This window comes from Eleutherodactylus coqui, chromosome 1 (genome assembly GCF_035609145.1).
Source record: "Eleutherodactylus coqui strain aEleCoq1 chromosome 1, aEleCoq1.hap1, whole genome shotgun sequence".
Classification (NCBI taxonomy): domain Eukaryota; kingdom Metazoa; phylum Chordata; class Amphibia; order Anura; family Eleutherodactylidae; genus Eleutherodactylus; species Eleutherodactylus coqui.
Window position 1 is genome coordinate 533,465,171 of NC_089837.1, and position 19,919 is coordinate 533,485,089.

The 19,919-nt window shown below is 50.3% G+C and overlaps 1 protein-coding gene across 1 annotated transcript in view; it reads right to left on the reverse strand.

Moving 5' to 3' along the window:
- Nucleotides 1–421: 421 nt before the first annotated feature.
- The window catches only part of FHIP1B (FHF complex subunit HOOK interacting protein 1B), a 35,756-nt gene continuing 16,258 nt past the window's right edge, over nucleotides 422–19,919 (reverse strand). Inside the window, exons 9-13 of the mRNA XM_066588543.1 lie at nucleotides 17,270–17,439; nucleotides 9,668–10,726; nucleotides 9,161–9,339; nucleotides 8,922–9,084; nucleotides 422–2,771 (exon numbers count right to left, since the gene is read on the reverse strand). Of these exons, the coding sequence (XP_066444640.1) occupies nucleotides 2,476–2,771; nucleotides 8,922–9,084; nucleotides 9,161–9,339; nucleotides 9,668–10,726; nucleotides 17,270–17,439 (1,867 nt within the window). The 3' untranslated portion in view covers nucleotides 422–2,475. The remainder of the gene's footprint in view (nucleotides 2,772–8,921; nucleotides 9,085–9,160; nucleotides 9,340–9,667; nucleotides 10,727–17,269; nucleotides 17,440–19,919) is intronic.

Genomic DNA, 19,919 nt, shown 5'->3' on the forward strand with positions numbered 1-19,919 from the left:
CCTCTCTCTTCTCTCATCCTGTTACATATATAAAGGTTTCCATCATGTCCTCCTCTCTCTTCTCTCATCCTGTTACATATATAAAGGTTTCCATCATGTCCTCCTCTCTCTTCTCTCATCCTGTTACATATATAAAGGTTTCCATCATGTCCTCCTCTCCCTACTCCCTTCCTGTAACATATATAAAGGTTTCCATCATGTCCTCCTCTCCCTTCTCTCCTCCTGTAACATATATAAAGGTTTCCATCATGTCCTCCTCTCTCTTCTCTCATCCTGTTACATATATAAAGGTTTCCATCATGTCCTCCTCTCTCTTCTCTCATCCTGTTACATATATAAAGGTTTCCATCATGCCCCTCTTTTATCCAGCTTATCAATTCACAAGAATCTGCAGACACAAAACAGACAAGGAAACGAGGAATTGATTGACACGTTTTACTGGACATAGTCATCTGGGGAGTTTGGGGATAAGTTTGGTGAAATGCGACTCCAGACCACTCTCACGCTAGGTCAGAAGAAGCAACGGCCACACAGACCGCAGAGGATGACACCGCTGATCCATGGCAGTACACGAGAGGTGGTGGGGGACATCACTGCTATTCCGTATGGGGAGGGAAGTATAGTGCGGCACGGATGGGTAATGCCCAACAGAACTATGGCACGGGAGTAGAGGGGGGGGGGGGAAGGGGGTGATAAAAAATAAACCAAAGGGAAAAAAAAAACAAAAAACATAAAATTCCCTTTTAACCGTCACAGCAAAAAAAAAAAAAAAAAAGGAGAAATTAATAAATGAACGTGCAACTATAGCGGCGCAACATTGCGCCCGAGATCCGCTGAGACAATGGAGCAGCTTGCAGCCTCGGACCGCGCCTTTTTTCCCTCTATTTGGCAACACAAGAAAATAGAAAATCTACAATAAACAAGATGTGCAAAACAGCGAGAGCGTCTGACCGACCGCGACGGCGACTCTGTGCTGAGCGATTACATACATGATTCAGATACAAAAACATTCAGCACAAACCAATCAACTAAAATGACAGAGCGGCGTCCGACACAACCGCCGCGCCGCCACCTCGTCTAGACAGGCGAGTCAATGTAAACAGAACCGCGGTGACGGCGGCGGAATAACTGCGCCATGGAGGCCACGAATTATACAAATCAGCAGAATTATACACAAACCCCAGGATTGTACAGATTAGCGGATTGTACACCCGGATCGCAAAATGGAATCCGTACGCGAACATCTTACAGAAGTCCGTCTTTCAGCAGTAACGGATTCTCACAAAAAGGTAAAAAAAAAAGGAAAGCCAACATGTAACACATGGATAAAATAAAAGGCAAAGTTTAAAATCACTAAAAGAGGCATTTTCCAGACAGAAAGCTCTGCCCACCACCATTATACAACCGTCATAAGCGCGAGAAGGCGGGGCTGTGTGATGTAGCGCCATCACCTCACACAATGATCTGTGACTCCAATCACATCCAGAGCTGCAGTCACAATGATGCTGTGTTGCTTGGACACCAAATGCTGCATCCTACCAAGAGCAGCAGGGGGCAGCCAAGAGGGGGGAAGCCCTGATATGACAGCTGCTCTGGATGTAGCTGGAGCACAGGCACTATGGAACAGCAGAAGAGCGAGTGCAGCTCTGGAGGCGAAATAAGCAAGCCCCAGATGTGACAGCTATGATGTATGACTAATACTATGTTCACACGGAGGACTCCATGGTGGAAAAATGCACGGCGGATTTTCTCATGGAGCCGACACCGCGATCAATAAGAAAAATCCGTGTGCAGAGTCCCTGATGCGGAGTCCGTGATAACAAGCGATGCAAAGTCTGCATTAAGTGTGAAAGCCGCCGTGTGAACATAGCCTACGTTTCTATGGCAACAGCACTCGCCTGTCGCAGAAATGCAACGAACTCGCAATCAGCGCAACAAAACTGAAGCCCGCCCGATCAGGTGGCAGATTGTGACATTCCGAGTCACAGGAGACATGGGGTCAGGTTCTGTTGAGCCGCCCTGGAGCCCATGTTGGCGTTAGCTGCTGTTCCGGTGGCGAGCAGGAGATGGCAGGAGAGTGTGGCTGGTTTCTTATGGCACAGTTTTCTCAGACGCCTGGTAAGGGGTGACAGACAGTCCGCCCCATGCCCAGGAGCTGCCGCAGTGAGCCTGCAGACTCCTCGTGGGTGGGGCATGGTGTACGAGGAGCGCATATATATATATAAATATAGATATATACATACAGGTATGTACACAGACACGTCCAATATCAATAAGTTAAAAATTGCGCCCCTAACGGCGACGCGGCCGATGGAGAGTTTGGTCCAAAATGAGAGCTGCCTGTTGATAAGACATCACCCGCCCTATAGTCCAGGGTGGGGGAGGGACCGTCCACAGGTCAGCTGACCCTCAGATACAGGACTGTCATGGTCGCTCCCATGATTAAAAGAAGTGTCCAGCTGCTGACCCTCACGCTCATTCCTCAGTGTCCGCTGGCAGGTAGGGGGACGTCACCGCGTGTTCCTGGGTAATGGCCGCCAGCTCTTTCATGAATTCAGTGAAGATGACGGCGCAGTAGACGGCGTTCTTTACCCGCAATGCCTCGTTCTGTTTTTCTGCTGAACTCTTGAAGATGGACGTTCCCGAGAGGGCGTGGAGAACTTGCCCGTCTCTCACATGCTGAAAGGCCATCTGTGCAGCCTGGCGCGCCCGCGTGGGGCTATTGGTGTGGCGTAAGATCAGCTCTCCAATGGACGGCTTACGGCTTTTCACTGCGGGAAGTAGGAGAAATCATTAATGTAAAAGCGAATGTCCAGCGCCGCCACCAGTCTACAGTCCTACCCCAGTGGCATGCGGAGCCGCCGCCACCAGTCTACAGTCCTACCCCAGTGGCCTGCGGAGCCGCCGCCGCCAGCCTACAGTCCTACCCCAGTGGCCTGCGGAGCCGCCGTCGCCAGCCTACTGTCGTACCCCAGTGGCCTGCGGAGCCGCCGTCGCCAGCCTACTGTCGTACCCCAGTGGCCTGCGGAGCCGCCGTCGCCAGCCTACTGTCGTACCCCAGTGGCCTGCGGAGCCGCCGTCGCCAGCCTACTGTCGTACCCCAGTGGCCTGCGGAGCCGCCGTCGCCAGCCTACTGTCGTACCCCAGTGGCCTGCGGAGCCGCCGTCGCCAGCCTACTGTCGTACCCCAGTGGCCTGCGGAGCCGCCGTCGCCAGCCTACTGTCGTACCCCAGTGGCCTGCGGAGCCGCCGTCGCCAGCCTACTGTCGTACCCCAGTGGCCTGCGGAGCCGCCGTCGCCAGCCTACTGTCGTACCCCAGTGGCCTGCGGAGCCGCCGTCGCCAGCCTACTGTCGTACCCCAGTGGCCTGCGGAGCCGCCGTCGCCAGCCTACTGTCGTACCCCAGTGGCCTGCGGAGCCGCCGTCGCCAGCCTACTGTCGTACCCCAGTGGCCTGCGGAGCCGCCGTCGCCAGCCTACTGTCGTACCCCAGTGGCCTGCGGAGCCGCCGTCGCCAGCCTACTGTCGTACCCCAGTGGCCTGCGGAGCCGCCGTCGCCAGCCTACTGTCGTACCCCAGTGGCCTGCGGAGCCGCCGTCGCCAGCCTACTGTCGTACCCCAGTGGCCTGCGGAGCCGCCGTCGCCAGCCTACTGTCGTACCCCAGTGGCCTGCGGAGCCGCCGTCGCCAGCCTACTGTCGTACCCCAGTGGCCTGCGGAGCCGCGGTCGCCAGCCTACTGTCGTACCCCAGTGGCCTGCGGAGTCGCGGTCGCCAACCTACTGTCGTACCCCAGTGGCCTGCGGAGCCGCGGTCGCCAGCCTACTGTCGTACCCCAGTGGCATGCGGAGCCGCAGTCGCCAGCCTACTGTACTCCAGTGGCATGCGGAGCCGTAGTCGCCAGCCTACTGTCGTACCCCAGTGGCATGCGAAGCCGCCGTCACCAGTCTACAGTCCTAGCCCAGTAGCATGCGGAGCCGCCGTCACCAGTCTACTGTGCTACCCCAGTGGCATCCGGAGCCGTCGTCGCCAGCTTACTGTCCTACCCCAGTGGCATGCGGAGCCGTAGTCCCCAGCCTACTTTCGTACCACAGTGGCATGTGGAGCCGTAGTTGCCAGTCTACAGTCCTACCCCAGTAGCATGCGGAGCCGCCGTCACCAGTCTACTGTGCTACCCCAGTGGCATGTGGAGCAGTTGTTGACAGCCTACTGCCCTACTCCAGTGGCATGCGGAGCAGTCATCACCAGTCTACAGTCCTACCCCTGTGGCATGCGGAGCCACTGTCACAAATCTACTGTCCTACCCCAGTGGCACGCACTCCTGTCGTCACCAGTCTACTGTCCTACTTCAGTGGCATGCGGAGCAGTCGTCGCCAGCCTATAGGATGTACACCATCACCATAATAGGATATGCGTTCCATTATGGAACGCAATAGCCGGTGAACACTGCACATGCGCAGTTGACTCGATGACGTGTTGTCCCATGACAGTCACGTGAGAACTCCCGCTGCATTGTGGGACATGGCGCATGCGCGCTGCTGAGCCTCTGAACGCCGATGATGATGTGGCGATGCCATCATGTCTGTTATTACGTTGGCCCACTCAGGTAATGATTTGCAGTAATTGATTGGCTGATCATGTGATTGGTTGGTGTATATATATATATATATAGATGTGATAAAGACTATCTTTAATGAAGACTATCTTTTATATAGCAGCAGGGGTGCGGTCACAACCATTTATTGTATATGAGGTTTATATGGATCGGATCCAGATACGTGACCTGCATATATCCATCCAACTGAATACAGTGTAAGGTTGTACTGCCAATAATCCTCTCCCCCCGCCACACCCCGTTGTCCGCTCTCCACCCGGTGACATCCCCTCCCCCCCCGCCAGACCCCGTTGTCCGCACTCCACCCGGTGACATCCCCCCCCCCCCCAGACCCCGTTGTCCGCACTCCACCCGGTGACATCCCCCCCCCCCAGACCCCGTTGTCCGCACTCCACCCGGTGACATCCCCCCCCCCCCCAGACCCCGTTGTCCGCACTCCACCCGGTCACATCCCCCCCCCCCAGACCCCGTTGTCCGCACTCCACCCGGTGACATCCCCCCCAGACCCCGTTGTCCGCACTCCACCCGGTGACATCCCCCCCCCCCCCCCCGCCAGACCCCGTTGTCCGCTCTCCACCCGGTGACATCCCCCCCCCCCCGCCCGCCAGACCCCGTTGTCCGCTCTCCACCCGGTGACATCCCCCCCCCCGCCCGCCAGACCCCGTTGTCCGCTCTCCACCCGGTGACATCCCCCCCCCCCCCGCCCGCCAGACCCCGTTGTCCGCTCTCCACCCGGTGACATCCCCCCCCCCCCCGCCCGCCAGACCCCGTTGTCCGCTCTCCACCCGGTGACATCCCCCCCCCGCCAGACCCCGTTGTCCGCTCTCCACCCGGTGACATCCCCCCCCGCCAGACCCCGTTGTCCGCTCTCCACCCGGTGACATCCCCCCCCGCCAGACCCCGTTGTCCGCTCTCCACCCGGTGACATCCCCCCCCGCCAGACCCCGTTGTCCGCTCTCCACCCGGTGACATCCCCCCCCGCCAGACCCCGTTGTCCGCTCTCCACCCGGTGACATCCCCCCCCGCCAGACCCCGTTGTCCGCTCTCCACCCGGTGACATCCCCCCCCGCCAGACCCCGTTGTCCGCTCTCCACCCGGTGACATCCCCCCCCCGCCAGACCCCGTTGTCCGCTCTCCACCCGGTGACATCCCCCCCGCCAGACCCCGTTGTCCGCTCTCCACCCGGTGACATCCCCCCCCGCCAGACCCCGTTGTCCGCTCTCCACCCGGTGACATCCCCCCCCCGCCAGACCCCGTTGTCCGCTCTCCACCCGGTGACATCCCCCCCCCCCCCCCGCCAGACCCCGTTGTCCGCTCTCCACCCGGTGACATCCCCCCCCCCCCCCCCGCCAGACCCCGTTGTCCGCTCTCCACCCGGTGACATCCCCCCCCCCCCGCCGCCAGACCCCGTTGTCCGCTCTCCACCCGGTGACATCCCCCCCCCCCCGCCAGACCCCGTTGTCCGCTCTCCACCCGGTGACATCCCCCCCGCCAGACCCCGTTGTCCGCTCTCCACCCGGTGACATCCCCCCCGCCAGACCCCGTTGTCCGCTCTCCACCCGGTGACATCCCCCCCGCCAGACCCCGTTGTCCGCTCTCCACCCGGTGACATCCCCCCCGCCAGACCCCGTTGTCCGCTCTCCACCCGGTGACATCCCCCTCGCCAGACCCCGTTGTCCGCTCTCCACCCGGTGACACCCCCCCCCCCCCCGCCCGCCAGACCCCGTTGTCCGCTCTCCACCCGGTGACACCCCCCCCCCCGCCCGCCAGACCCCGTTGTCCGCTCTCCACCCGGTAACATCCCCCCCCCGCCCGCCAGACCCCGTTGCCCGCTCTCCACCCGGTGACATCCCCCCCCCCGCCCGCCAGACCCCGTTGTCCGCTCTCCACCCGGTGACATCCCCCCCCCCGCCCGCCAGACCCCGTTGTCCGCTCTCCACCCGGTGACATCCCCCCCCCCCCCCCGCCAGACCCCGTTGTCCGCTCTCCACCCGGTGACATCCCCCCCCCCGCCGCCAGACCCCGTTGTCCGCTCTCCACCCGGTGACATCCCCCCCCCGCCAGACCCCGTTGTCCGCTCTCCACCCGGTGACATCCCCCCCGCCAGACCCCGTTGTCCGCTCTCCACCCGGTGACATCCCCCCCGCCAGACCCCGTTGTCCGCTCTCCACCCGGTGACATCCCCCCCGCCAGACCCCGTTGTCCGCTCTCCACCCGGTGACATCCCCCCCGCCAGACCCCGTTGTCCGCTCTCCACCCGGTGACATCCCCCCCGCCAGACCCCGTTGTCCGCTCTCCACCCGGTGACATCCCCCTCGCCAGACCCCGTTGTCCGCTCTCCACCCGGTGACATCCCCCTCGCCAGACCCCGTTGTCCGCTCTCCACCCGGTGACACCCCCCCCCCCCCGCCCGCCAGACCCCGTTGTCCGCTCTCCACCCGGTGACACCCCCCCCCCGCCCGCCAGACCCCGTTGTCCGCTCTCCACCCGGTAACATCCCCCCCCCGCCCGCCAGACCCCGTTGCCCGCTCTCCACCCGGTGACATCCCCCCCCCGCCCGCCAGACCCCGTTGTCCGCTCTCCACCCGGTGACATCCCCCCCCCCGCCCGCCAGACCCCGTTGTCCGCTCTCCACCCGGTAACATCCCCCCCTCGCCCGCCAGACCCCGTTGCCCGCTCTCCACCCGGTGACATCCCCCCCCCCGCCCGCCAGACGCCGTTGTCCGCTCTCCACCCGGTGACATCCCCCCCCCCGCCCGCCAGACCCCGTTGTCCGCTCTCCACCCGGTGACACCCCCCCCCCCCCCCCCGCCCGACCCCGTTGTCCGCTCTCCACCCGGTGACACCCCCCCCCCCCCCCCCCGACCCCGTTGTCCGCTCTCCACCCGGTAACATCCCCCCCCCGCCCGCCAGACCCCGTTGCCCGCTCTCCACCCGGTGACATCCCCCCCCCCCCCGCCAGACCCCGTTGTCCGCTCTCCACCCGGTGACATCCCCCCCCCCCCCCGCCAGACCCCGTTGTCCGCTCTCCACCCGGTGACATCCCCCCCCCCCCCCGCCAGACCCCGTTGTCCGCTCTCCACCCGGTGACATCCCCCCCCCCGCCCGCCAGACCCCGTTGTCCGCTCTCCACCCGGTGACATCCCCCCCCGCCAGACCCCGTTGTCCGCTCTCCACCCGGTGACATCCCCCCCCGCCACACCCCGTTGTCCGCTCTCCACCCAGTGACATCCCCCCCCCGCCAGACCCCGTTGTCCGCTCTCCACCCGGTGACATCCCCCCCCGCCAGACCCCGTTGTCCGCTCTCCACCCGGTGACATCCCCCCCCGCCAGACCCCGTTGTCCGCTCTCCACCCGGTGACATCCCCCCCCCCCCCACCAGACCCCGTTGTCCGCTCTCCACCCGGTGACATCCCCCCCCCCCCCCGCCAGACCCCGTTGTCCGCTCTCCACCCGGTGACATCCCCCCCGCCAGACCCCGTTGTCCGCTCTCCACCCGGTGACATCCCCCCCGCCAGACCCCGTTGTCCGCTCTCCACCCGGTGACATCCCCCCCGCCAGACCCCGTTGTCCGCTCTCCACCCGGTGACATCCCCCCCGCCAGACCCCGTTGTCCGCTCTCCACCCGGTGACATCCCCCCCGCCAGACCCCGTTGTCCGCTCTCCACCCGGTGACATCCCCCCCGCCAGACCCCGTTGTCCGCTCTCCACCCGGTGACATCCCCCCCGCCAGACCCCGTTGTCCGCTCTCCACCCGGTGACATCCCCCCCGCCAGACCCCGTTGTCCGCTCTCCACCCGGTGACATCGCCCCGCCAGACCCCGTTGTCCGCTCTCCACCCGGTGACATCCCCCCGCCAGACCCCGTTGTCCGCTCTCCACCCGGTGACATCCCCCCGCCAGACCCCGTTGTCCGCTCTCCACCCGATGACATCCCACCACCAGACCCCGTTGTCCGCTCTACGCTGGTAGTTTCTCTACTCCGGTCTCCCATGTGATCCTCTCCTCTATACATAATGTTCACACATAACCTGACCGACAGACTGCTGGGGGGCCAATACTTTTGTCAACATAGTGTATTCTGGATTAACACTTTGTTTACCACTCCGCTCCCTGTGCGCCCTTTATAGTTTAGGTCTTCAATAAAAATCTAAAATAAAGAGCAGGCAAAGCGTGAAGTGAGAATGGGTGTACAAACTTGGGACTAGTACTGTCAGTAGGTGGAGCTATACTTTCAACGTCACATGGTCACCAACAGGACCCACCCCCAGGGCTTGTACTGCTATGTCCATGGTCACTCAGGTAGCTTACCCAGGGCGTCAGAGCGGCGCAGGGCAGGCACAGACCCCGAGCCCTCGCCCCAGTCCAGCTTCCCACGGGCAATCAGGAACTTTTTGGCCTTGAAGAGCAGCGTTGGGAAATCTTCCTGCGAGGCGGCGAACAATTCAATTTTATTTTTCACTGAGCCAAGAACCTGCGGAAAGGAGAGACCGTGTGTGCCACTTGAACCGCCCAGAACCAGGAGACCAGTGCTGCCACCCACCACTCACCTGCACCAAGGACTTCACGCTGGGCTGGAAAACCATGTTAGTATTTAGCAGGAAAGAGCGGAGCAGCGGCTGCGGGTGACAGGCCAGCTGTGCCACGATGCCAGTCAGCAGGAAGTTGACGTACAAGGAGTTGGTCAGCATGTTCTCCAACTTGGCAAAGAGGATGGCAATGAACGGACCTGCAGCAGAGTATAGTACAAGGAGGGTCACACAGTGCCAGCAAAAGTCCCAGAAAAGCAGTGTGAGGGCACCGTGCAGGCATAGACTGGAATCATATGGGGAGGATCAAAACGTCAGCACTGGCTAGCATTCAGGGGGATTTGGACACAACGCAGGCCCAGGCTGGCATCCCTGGAGGTGAGGACACAATGCAAGCCAACGCTGGCATGCCATCTGGTGAGTGGCACACCACCAGCCCAGGCTGGCACGCTAGAAGGGGAGACTCTGTGCAGGGACAGGCTGGCATCACATGAAGTAAGTTGGAAAAGACATCAGGGATGTACCCACCTGTGTACGGCTGCCCGCCATTCTGTGCCCGCAGAGGGCTGTTAAGCAGAAGGGTCAGCGAGTCGGAGCGGCTCTTTGTATTGCCCGTTTCCCGGTGGTCATCAGCATCCAACTCCTCCTCTGAAGGGATGGCCATGTGCCCGTCTGCCGGCGCTTCCTGTACAGCCACAACCCTCATGCTGTCCTCCATCTTCTTCAGCTCCTCCCCCAGCTTCTCAATGCTGACATGGGCCCCATTGGTCTCGGCTGGGGCCCGTTCCAGCAGCTCATCAATCAGACTGTCCACCGAATCTGTTGCCTCCCACTGAGTAGATGCCCAGCGCTGCTTATCACCTCCATTTGCCGCCATCAGCTCGGCTCTGTTCTCCGCCCCCATCATCTGTCCTTCAACCGTGGCTCCGCCTACCTTGCCGTCCTCCACAGGCTCCCTCTTCACTTTTTTAATCTCGAAATTATCAGCTCGCCTCTCATGTCCAGCCCCCCGGCTCCCCCCCAAATATCCCTGCTCATCCGAGATGGCCCCATTCATAAGGGCAGGGACTGGTGTGCCCTCGTGAGATGATTCTGTGTGCCCGCTGTCCTGAACCCTAGCGCTGCGCCCACCCTCCTCCTCCTGTAAGCTGCGTTTCTTAGTCCGCGGTGTGATGCTGTGCCTCCGCGCCTCCCGCTCCCTGTCCTGGCTCCTAGTGGATGATGGAGGGGGAGAGAAATAATCCGGGGACACTGTAACCTCTTCCGGTGTGGGGGGCGAGATGCTGCGGGGGCTGGGCTCATCGCCATCGTAGGGGGCGGACCAGACACGACAGGCACGGGTGCAGCGATCTATCCCGACCCGAGCTTCCTGCAGATATTCCAGGTAATTCCCATCCAACTCAGATACTTCATCCCAAGAGAGGGAGCCATGACGGGGGCTGCCGGGGTCCTGAGGAGTGAAGCCAGAGGAGCGCTGCGAAGGGCTGTCAGGTGCAGACTGGCGTATGAAGAAGCCCATCCTGGAGGGGGTGGAGGGGCGGGGCACAGTGTGGACGGAGGAGGTGTCAATGCTAGGACTGCCCTGAGCTGCAAACCGGAAACGAGAGAAGAGTCATTGGTGAGTAGTAAATCCAACCTACATCCATCTTATCGATAGGGGGCAGTATTATAGTAGTTATATTCTTGTACATTGGAGGCAGTATTATAGTAGTTATATTCTTGTACATAGGGGGCAGTATTATAGTAGTTATATTCTTGTACATAGGAGGCAGTATTATAGTAGTTATATTCTTGTACATAGCAGGCAGTATTATAGTAGTTATATTCTTGTACATAGGGGGCAGTATTATAGTAGTTATATTCTTGTACATAGGGGGGCAGTATTATAATAGTTATATTCTTGTACATAGGGAGCAGTATTATAGTAGTTATATTCTTGTACATAGGGGGCAGTATTATAGTAGTTATATTCTTGTACATAGCGGGCAGTATTATAGTAGTTATATTCTTGTACATAGGGGGCAGTATTATAGTAGTTATATTCTTGTACATAGGAGCAGTATTATAGTAGTTATATTCTTGTACATAGGGGGCAGTATTATAGTAGTTATATTCTTGTACATAGGGGGCAGTATTATAGTAGTTATATTCTTGTACATAGGGGGCAGTATTATAGTAGTTATATTCTTGTACATAGTGAGCAGTATTATAGTAGTTATATTCTTGTACATAGGAGGCAGTATTATAGTAGTTATATACTTGTACATAGGGGGCAGTATTATAGTAGTTATATTCTTGTACATAGGAGGCAGTATTATAGTAGTTATATACTTGTACATAGGGGGCAGTATTATAGTAGTTATATTCTTGTACATAGGGGGCAGTATTATAGTAGTTATATTCTTGTACACAGGAGGCAGTATTATAGTAGTTATATTCTTGTACATAGGGGGCAGTATTATAGTAGTTATATTCTTGTACATAGGGAGCAGTATTATAGTAGTTATATTCTTGTACATAGGGGGCAGTATTATAGTAGTTATATTCTTGTACATAGGAGGCAGTATTATAGTAGTTATATTCTTGTACATAGGGGGCAGTATTATAGTAGTTATATTCTTGTACATAGGAGCAGTATTATAGTAGTTATATTCTTGTACATAGGGGGCAGTATTATAGTAGTTATATTCTTGTACATAGGAGGCAGTATTATAGTAGTTATATTCTTGTACATAGGGGGCAGTATTATAGTAGTTATATTCTTGTACATAGAGGGCAGTATTATAGTAGTTATATTCTTGTACATAGGAGGCAGTATTATAGTAGTTATATTCTTATACATAGGGGGCAGTATTATAGTAGTTATATTCTTGTACATCGGGGGCAGTATTATAGTAGTTATGTTCTTGTACATAGAAGGCAGTATTATAGTAGTTATATTCTTGTACATAGGAGCAGTATTATAGTAGTTATATTCTTGTACATAGGGGGCAGTATTATAGTAGTTATATTCTTGTACATAGGAGCAGTATTATAGTAGTTATATTCTTGTACATAGGGGGCAGTATTATAGTAGTTATATTCTTGTACATAGGAGCAGTATTATAGTAGTTATATTCTTGTACATAGGAGCAGTATTATAGTAGTTATATTCTTGTACATAGGGGGCAGTATTATAGTAGTTATGTTCTTGTACATAGAAGGCAGTATTATAGTAGTTATATTCTTGTACATAGGGGGCAGTATTATAGTAGTTATATTCTTGTACATAGGGGGCAGTATTATAGTAGTTATATTCTTGTACATAGGAGCAGTATTATAGTAGTTATATTCTTGTACATAGGGGGCAGTATTATAGTAGTTATGTTCTTGTACATAGAAGGCAGTATTATAGTAGTTATATTCTTGTACATAGGGGGCAGTATTATAGTAGTTATATTCTTGTACATAGGGGGCAGTATTATAGTAGTTATATTCTTGTACATAGGAGCAGTATTATAGTAGTTATATTCTTGTACATAGGAGCAGTATTATAGTAGTTATATTCTTGTACATAGGGGGCAGTATTATAGTAGTTATGTTCTTGTACATAGAAGGCAGTATTATAGTAGTTATATTCTTGTACATAGGAGGCAGTATTATAGTAGTTATATTCTTGTACATAGGGGGCAGTATTATAGTAGTTATATTCTTGTACATAGGGGGCAGTATTATAGTAGTTATATTCTTGTACATAGGGAGCAGTATTATAGTAGTTATATTCTTGTACATAGGGGCAGTATTATAGTAGTTATATTCTTGTACATAGGAGGCAGTATTATAGTAGTTATGTTCTTGTACATAGGAGGCAGTATTATAGTAGTTATATTCTTGTACATAGGGGGCAGTATTATAGTAGTTATATTCTTGTACATAGGGGGCAGTATTATAGTAGTTATATTCTTGTACATAGGGGGCAGTATTATAGTAGTTATATTCTTGTACATAGGGGGCAGTATTATAGTAGTTATATTCTTGTACATAGGGGGCAGTATTATAGTAGTTATATTCTTGTACATAGGGGGCAGTATTATAGTAGTTATATTCTTGTACATAGGAGGCAGTATTATAGTAGTTATATTCTTGTACATAGGGGGCAGTATTATAGTAGTTATATTCTTGTACATAGGGGGCAGTATTATAGTAGTTATATTCTTGTACATAGGAGGCAGTATTATAGTAGTTATATTCTTGTACATAGGGGGCAGTATTATAGTAGTTATATTCTTGTACATAGGAGGCAGTATTATAGTAGTTATATTCTTGTACATAGGAGGCAGTATTATAGTAGTTATATTCTTGTACGTAGGGGGCAGTATTATAGTAGTTATATTCTTGTACATAGGGGGCAGTATTATAGTAGTTATATTCTTGTATATAGGAGCAGTATTATAGTAGTTATATTCTTGTACATAGGGGGCAGTATTATAGTAGTTATATTCTTGTACATAGGGGGCAGTATTATAGTAGTTATATTCTTGTACATAGGAGGTAGTATTATAGTAGTTCTATTCTTGTACATAGGGGGCAGTATTATAGTAGTTATATTCTTGTACATAGGGGGCAGTATTATAGTAGTTATATTCTTGTATATAGGAGCAGTATTATAGTAGTTATATTCTTGTACATAGGGGGGCAGTATTATAATAGTTATATTCTTGTACATAGGAGCAGTATTATAGTAGTTATATTCTTGTATATAGGAGCAGTATTATAGTAGTTATATTCTTGTACATAGGGGGCAGTATTATAGTAGTTATATTCTTGTACATAGGAGGCAGTATTCTAGTAGTTATATTCTTGTACATAGGGGGCAGTATTATAGTAGTTATATTCTTGTACATAGGAGGCAGTATTCTAGTAGTTATATTCTTGTACATAGGAGGCAGTATTCTAGTAGTTATATTCTTGTACATAGGGGGCAGTATTATAGTAGTTATATTCTTGTACATAGGGGGCAGTATTATAGTAGTTATATTCTTGTACATAGCAGGCAGTATTATAGTAGTTATATTCTTGTACGTAGGGGGCAGTATTATAGTAGTTATATTCTTGTACATAGGAGCAGTATTATAGTAGTTATATTCTTGTACATAGGGGGCAGTATTATAGTAGTTATATTCTTGTACATAGGGGGCAGTATTATAGTAGTTATATTCTTGTATATAGGAGCAGTATTATAGTAGTTATATTCTTGTACATAGGGGGCAGTATTATAGTAGTTATATTCTTGTACATAGGAGGCAGTATTCTAGTAGTTATATTCTTGTACATAGGGGGCAGTATTATAGTAGTTATATTCTTGTACATAGGAGGCAGTATTCTAGTAGTTATATTCTTGTACATAGGAGGCAGTATTCTAGTAGTTATATTCTTGTACATAGGGGGCAGTATTATAGTAGTTATATTCTTGTACATAGGGGGCAGTATTATAGTAGTTATATTCTTGTACATAGCAGGCAGTATTATAGTAGTTATATTCTTGTACGTAGGGGGCAGTATTATAGTAGTTATATTCTTGTACATAGGAGCAGTATTATAGTAGTTATATTCTTGTACATAGGGGGCAGTATTATAGTAGTTATATTCTTGTACATAGGGGGCAGTATTATAGTAGTTATATTCTTGTATATAGGAGCAGTATTATAGTAGTTATATTCTTGTACATAGGGGGCAGTATTATAGTAGTTATATTCTTGTACATAGGAGGCAGTATTCTAGTAGTTATATTCTTGTACATAGGGGGCAGTATTATAGTAGTTATATTCTTGTACATAGGAGGCAGTATTCTAGTAGTTATATTCTTGTACATAGGAGGCAGTATTCTAGTAGTTATATTCTTGTACATAGGGGGCAGTATTATAGTAGTTATATTCTTGTACATAGGGGGCAGTATTATAGTAGTTATATTCTTGTACATAGGGGGCAGTATTATAGTAGTTATATTCTTGTATATAGGGGGCAGTATTATAGTAATTATATTCTTGCACATAGGAGCAGTATTATAGTAGTTATATTCTTGTACATAGGGGGCAGTATTATAGTAGTTATATTATTGTACATAGGGGGCAGTATTATAGTAGTTATATTCTTGTACATAGGGGGCAGTATTATAGTAGGTATATTCTTGTACATAGGGGGCAGTATTATAGTAGTTATATTCCTGTACATAGGGGGCAGTATTATAGTAGTTATATTCTTGTACATAGGGCGCAGTATTATAGTAGTTATATTCTTGTACATAGGGCGCAGTATTATAGTAGTTATATTCTTGTACATAGAGGGCAGTATTATAGTAGTTATATTCTTGTACATAGGGGGCAGTATTATAGTAGGTATATTCTTGTGCATAGGGGCAGTATTATAATAGTTATATTCTTGTACATAGGGGGCAGTATTATAGTAGTTATATTCTTGTACATAGGGGGCAGTATTATAGTAGTTATATTCTTGTACATAGGGGGCAGTATTATAGTAGTTATATTCTTGTACATAGGGGGCAGTATTATAGTAGTTATATTCTTGTACATAAGAGGCAGTATTATAGTAGTTGTATTCTTGTACATAGGGGGCAGTATTATAGTAGTTATATTCTTGTACATAGGAGGTAGTATTATAGTAGTTATATTCTTGTACATAGGAGGCAGTATTATAGTAGTTATATTCTTGTACATAGGGGGCAGTATTATAGTAGTTATATTCTTGTACATAGGAGGTAGTATTATAGTAGTTATATTCTTGTACATAGGGGGCAGTATTATAGGAGTTATATTCTTGTACATAGGGGGCAGTATTATAGTAGTTATATTCTTGTACATAGGGGGCAGTATTATAGTAGTTATATTCTTGTACATAGGAGGCAGTATTATAGTAGTTATATTCTTGTACATAGGGGGCAGTATTATAGTAGTTATATTCTTGTACATAGGAGCAGTATTATAGTAGTTATATTCTTGTACATAGGGGGCAGTATTATAGTAGTTATATTCTTGTACATAGGGGGCAGTATTATAGTAGTTATATTCTTGTACATAGGGGGCAGTATTATAGTAGTTATATTCTAGTACATAGGGGGCAGTATTATGGTAGTTATATTCTTGTACATAGGGGGCAGTATTATTGTAGTTATATTCTTGTACATAGGGGGCAGTATTATGGTAGTTATATTCTTGTACATAGGGAGCAGTATTATAGTAGTTATATTCTTGTACATAGGGGCAGTATTATAGTAGTTATATTCTTGTACATAGGAGGCAGTATTATAGTAGTTATATTCTTGTACATAGGGGCAGTATTATAGTAGTTATATTCTTGTACATAGGGGGCAGTATTATAGTAGTTATATTCTTGTACATAGGGAGCAGTATTATAGTAGTTATATTCTTGTACATAGGGGGCAGTATTATAGTAGTTATATTCTTGTACATAGGGGGCAGTATTATAGTAGTTATATTCTTGTACATAGGAGGCAGTATTATAGTAGTTATATTCTTGTACATAGGGGGCAGTATTATAGTCGTTATATTCTTGTACATAGGGGGCAGTATTATAGTAGTTATATTCTTGTACATAGGAGGCAGTATTATAGTAGTTATATTCTTGTACATAGGGGGCAGTATTATAGTAGTTATATTCTTGTACATAGGAGCAGTATTATAGTAGTTATATTCTTGTACATAGGGGGCAGTATTATAGTAGTTATATTCTTGTACATAGGGGGCAGTATTATAGTAGTTATATTCTTGTACATAGGGGGCAGTATTATAGTAGTTATATTCTAGTACATAGGGGGCAGTATTATGGTAGTTATATTCTTGTACATAGGGGGCAGTATTATTGTAGTTATATTCTTGTACATAGGGGGCAGTATTATGGTAGTTATATTCTTGTACATAGGGAGCAGTATTATAGTAGTTATATTCTTGTACATAGGGGCAGTATTATAGTAGTTATATTCTTGTACATAGGAGGCAGTATTATAGTAGTTATATTCTTGTACATAGGGGGCAGTATTATAGTAGTTATATTCTAGGACGTAGCAGCAGTAGTATAGCAGTGATCCCAGTGGGCACTATTTTACACCCTCCTTACCTTTAGTCCAGGTGGCGTGCTCCTCTTCCCTTTCCTGGGACATCAGACTCTCTTTCCTACAACATTGTGGGACGAGGGACAGGAATTTATCTGCAGTCTTGGAGTATAAATCCAAATCCTTTACGGCTCTTCTCTGACTCAGCATGACGTGATTACAGGGGATCAGATACCTGGGAAGAGAAGTGAGTATGACATGCAAGAAAAACCACAAATTCCCCGGAGGTCTGGAATCAGCATGAGAAGGGGCAGCACTTAAACTGCAGGACAGCAGCAGAACTGGATTTAGCAGGAGACCTCTGACTGCAGCTTTGGATGTAACTGGAGTATAAAGACATGATATGAGTTGGGATCAGGTCTAAGCATGCATAATTAATATATATATATGATGATCAAATGTTTATATGAGATGTTAAGGGATCCGCCTCCTACTCTGTGATTACGTCTAACTACACCAGTGTTTCCCAACAGGTCATGTTTTCAGGATTTCTTGAGTATTGCGCAGGTGATGTAATTCTTGTGAATGCATCAGATATTGTCAGACGTGTTCTTACTATAGGATATCCTGAAAACATGACCTGTTAGGGTCCCTGAGGACTGGAGTTGGGAAACACTGACAGGTTACTGGCCGCACTCTGGGGGACATATAATGTGTTGGAGATGGTACTGGCCGCACTCTGGGGGACATATAATGTGTTGGAGATGTTACTGGCTGCACTCTGGAGGACATATAATGTGTTGGAGATGTTACTGGCCGCACTCTGGAGGACATATAATGTGTTGGAGATGTTACTGGCCGCACTCTGGGGGACATATAATGTGTTGGAGATGTTACTGGCCGCACTCTGGGGGACATATGTGTGGGAGATGTTACTGGCTGCACTCTGGGGGACATATAATGTGTGGGAGATGTTACTGGCCGCACTCTGGGGGACATATAATGTGCTGGAGATGTTACTGGCTGCACTCTGGGGGACATATAATGTGTTGGAGATGTTACTGGCCGCACTCTGGGGGACATATAATGTGTTGGAGATGTTACTGGCCGCACTCTGGGGGACATATGTGTGGGAGATGTTACTGGCTGCACTCTGGGGGACATATAATGTGTGGGAGATGTTACTGGCCGCACTCTGGGGGACATATAATGTGCTGGAGATGTTACTGGCTGCACTCTGGGGGACATATAATGTGTTGGAGATGTTACTGGCCGCACTCTGGGGGACATATGTTTTGTATATATTATTGGCCGGACTCTGGGGGACATATGTGTTGTATATATTACTGGCCGCACTCTGGGGGACATATAATGTGTGGGAGATGGTACTGGCCGCACTCTGGGGGACATATAATGTGTTGTATATATTACTGGCCGCACTCTGGGGGACATATAATGTGTGGGAGATGGTACTGGCCGCACTCTGGGGGACATATAATGTGTGGGAGATGGTACTGGCCGGACTCTGGGGGACATATAATGTGTTGTATATATTACTGGCCGCACTCTGGGGGACATATAATGTGTGGGAGATGGTACTGGCCGCACTCTGGGGGACATATAATGTGTGGGAGATGGTACTGGCCGCACTCTGGGGGACATATAATGTGTGGGAGATGTTACTGGCCGCACTCTGGGGGACATATAATGTGTGGGGGATGGTACTGGCCGCACTCTGGGGGACATATAATGTGTGGGAGATGTTACTGGCCGCACTCTGGGGGACATATAATGTGTGGGAGATGTTACTGGCCGCACTCTGGGGGACATATAATGTGTGGGAGATGTTACTGGCCGCACTTTGGGGGACATATAATGTGTGGGAGATGTTACTGGCCGCACTCTGGGGGACATATAATGTGTGGGAGATGTTACTGGCCGCACTCTGGGGGACATATAATGTGTGGGAGATGTTACTGGCCGCACTCTGGGGGACATATAATGTGTGGGAGATGTTACTGGCCGCACTCTGGGGGACATATAATGTGTGGGAGATGTTACTGGCCGCACTCTGGGGGACATATAATGTGTGGAAGATGTTACTGGCCGCACTCTGGGGGACATATAATGTGTGGAAGATGTTACTGGCCGCACTCTGGGGGACATATAATGTGTTGTATATATTACTGGCTGCACTCTGGGGGACATATAATGTGTTGTATATATTACTGGCTGCACTCTGGGGGACATATAATGTGTTGGAGATGTTACTGTCTGCACTCTGGGGGACATATAATGTGTTGGAGATGTTACTGTCTGCACTCTGGGGGACATATAATGTGTGGGAGATGTTACTGGCTGCACTCTGGGGGACATATAATGTGTTGGAGATGTTACTGGCTGCACTCTGGGGGACATATAATGTGTTGGAGATGTTACTGGCTGCACTCTGGGGGACATATAATGTGTTGGAGATGGTACTCGCCATTATTTTTGGGTTTTGTTTTTATGGCTTCCACCCTTCGGTAATAATACCCTCTGGATCGCCACGATTACTACAATATTAAAATGAGATAGATTTTTGTATTTTTTTACTACTTTTGTACAATAAAAACAGCTTTTTACAGCAATGCCAGGGAGTCTGCATCGCTGTTGTGTAAATGTGTGCCCTCCTCTTCTTCTATCATGGAGTTTAGGTCTGCATGAAATCTGTTG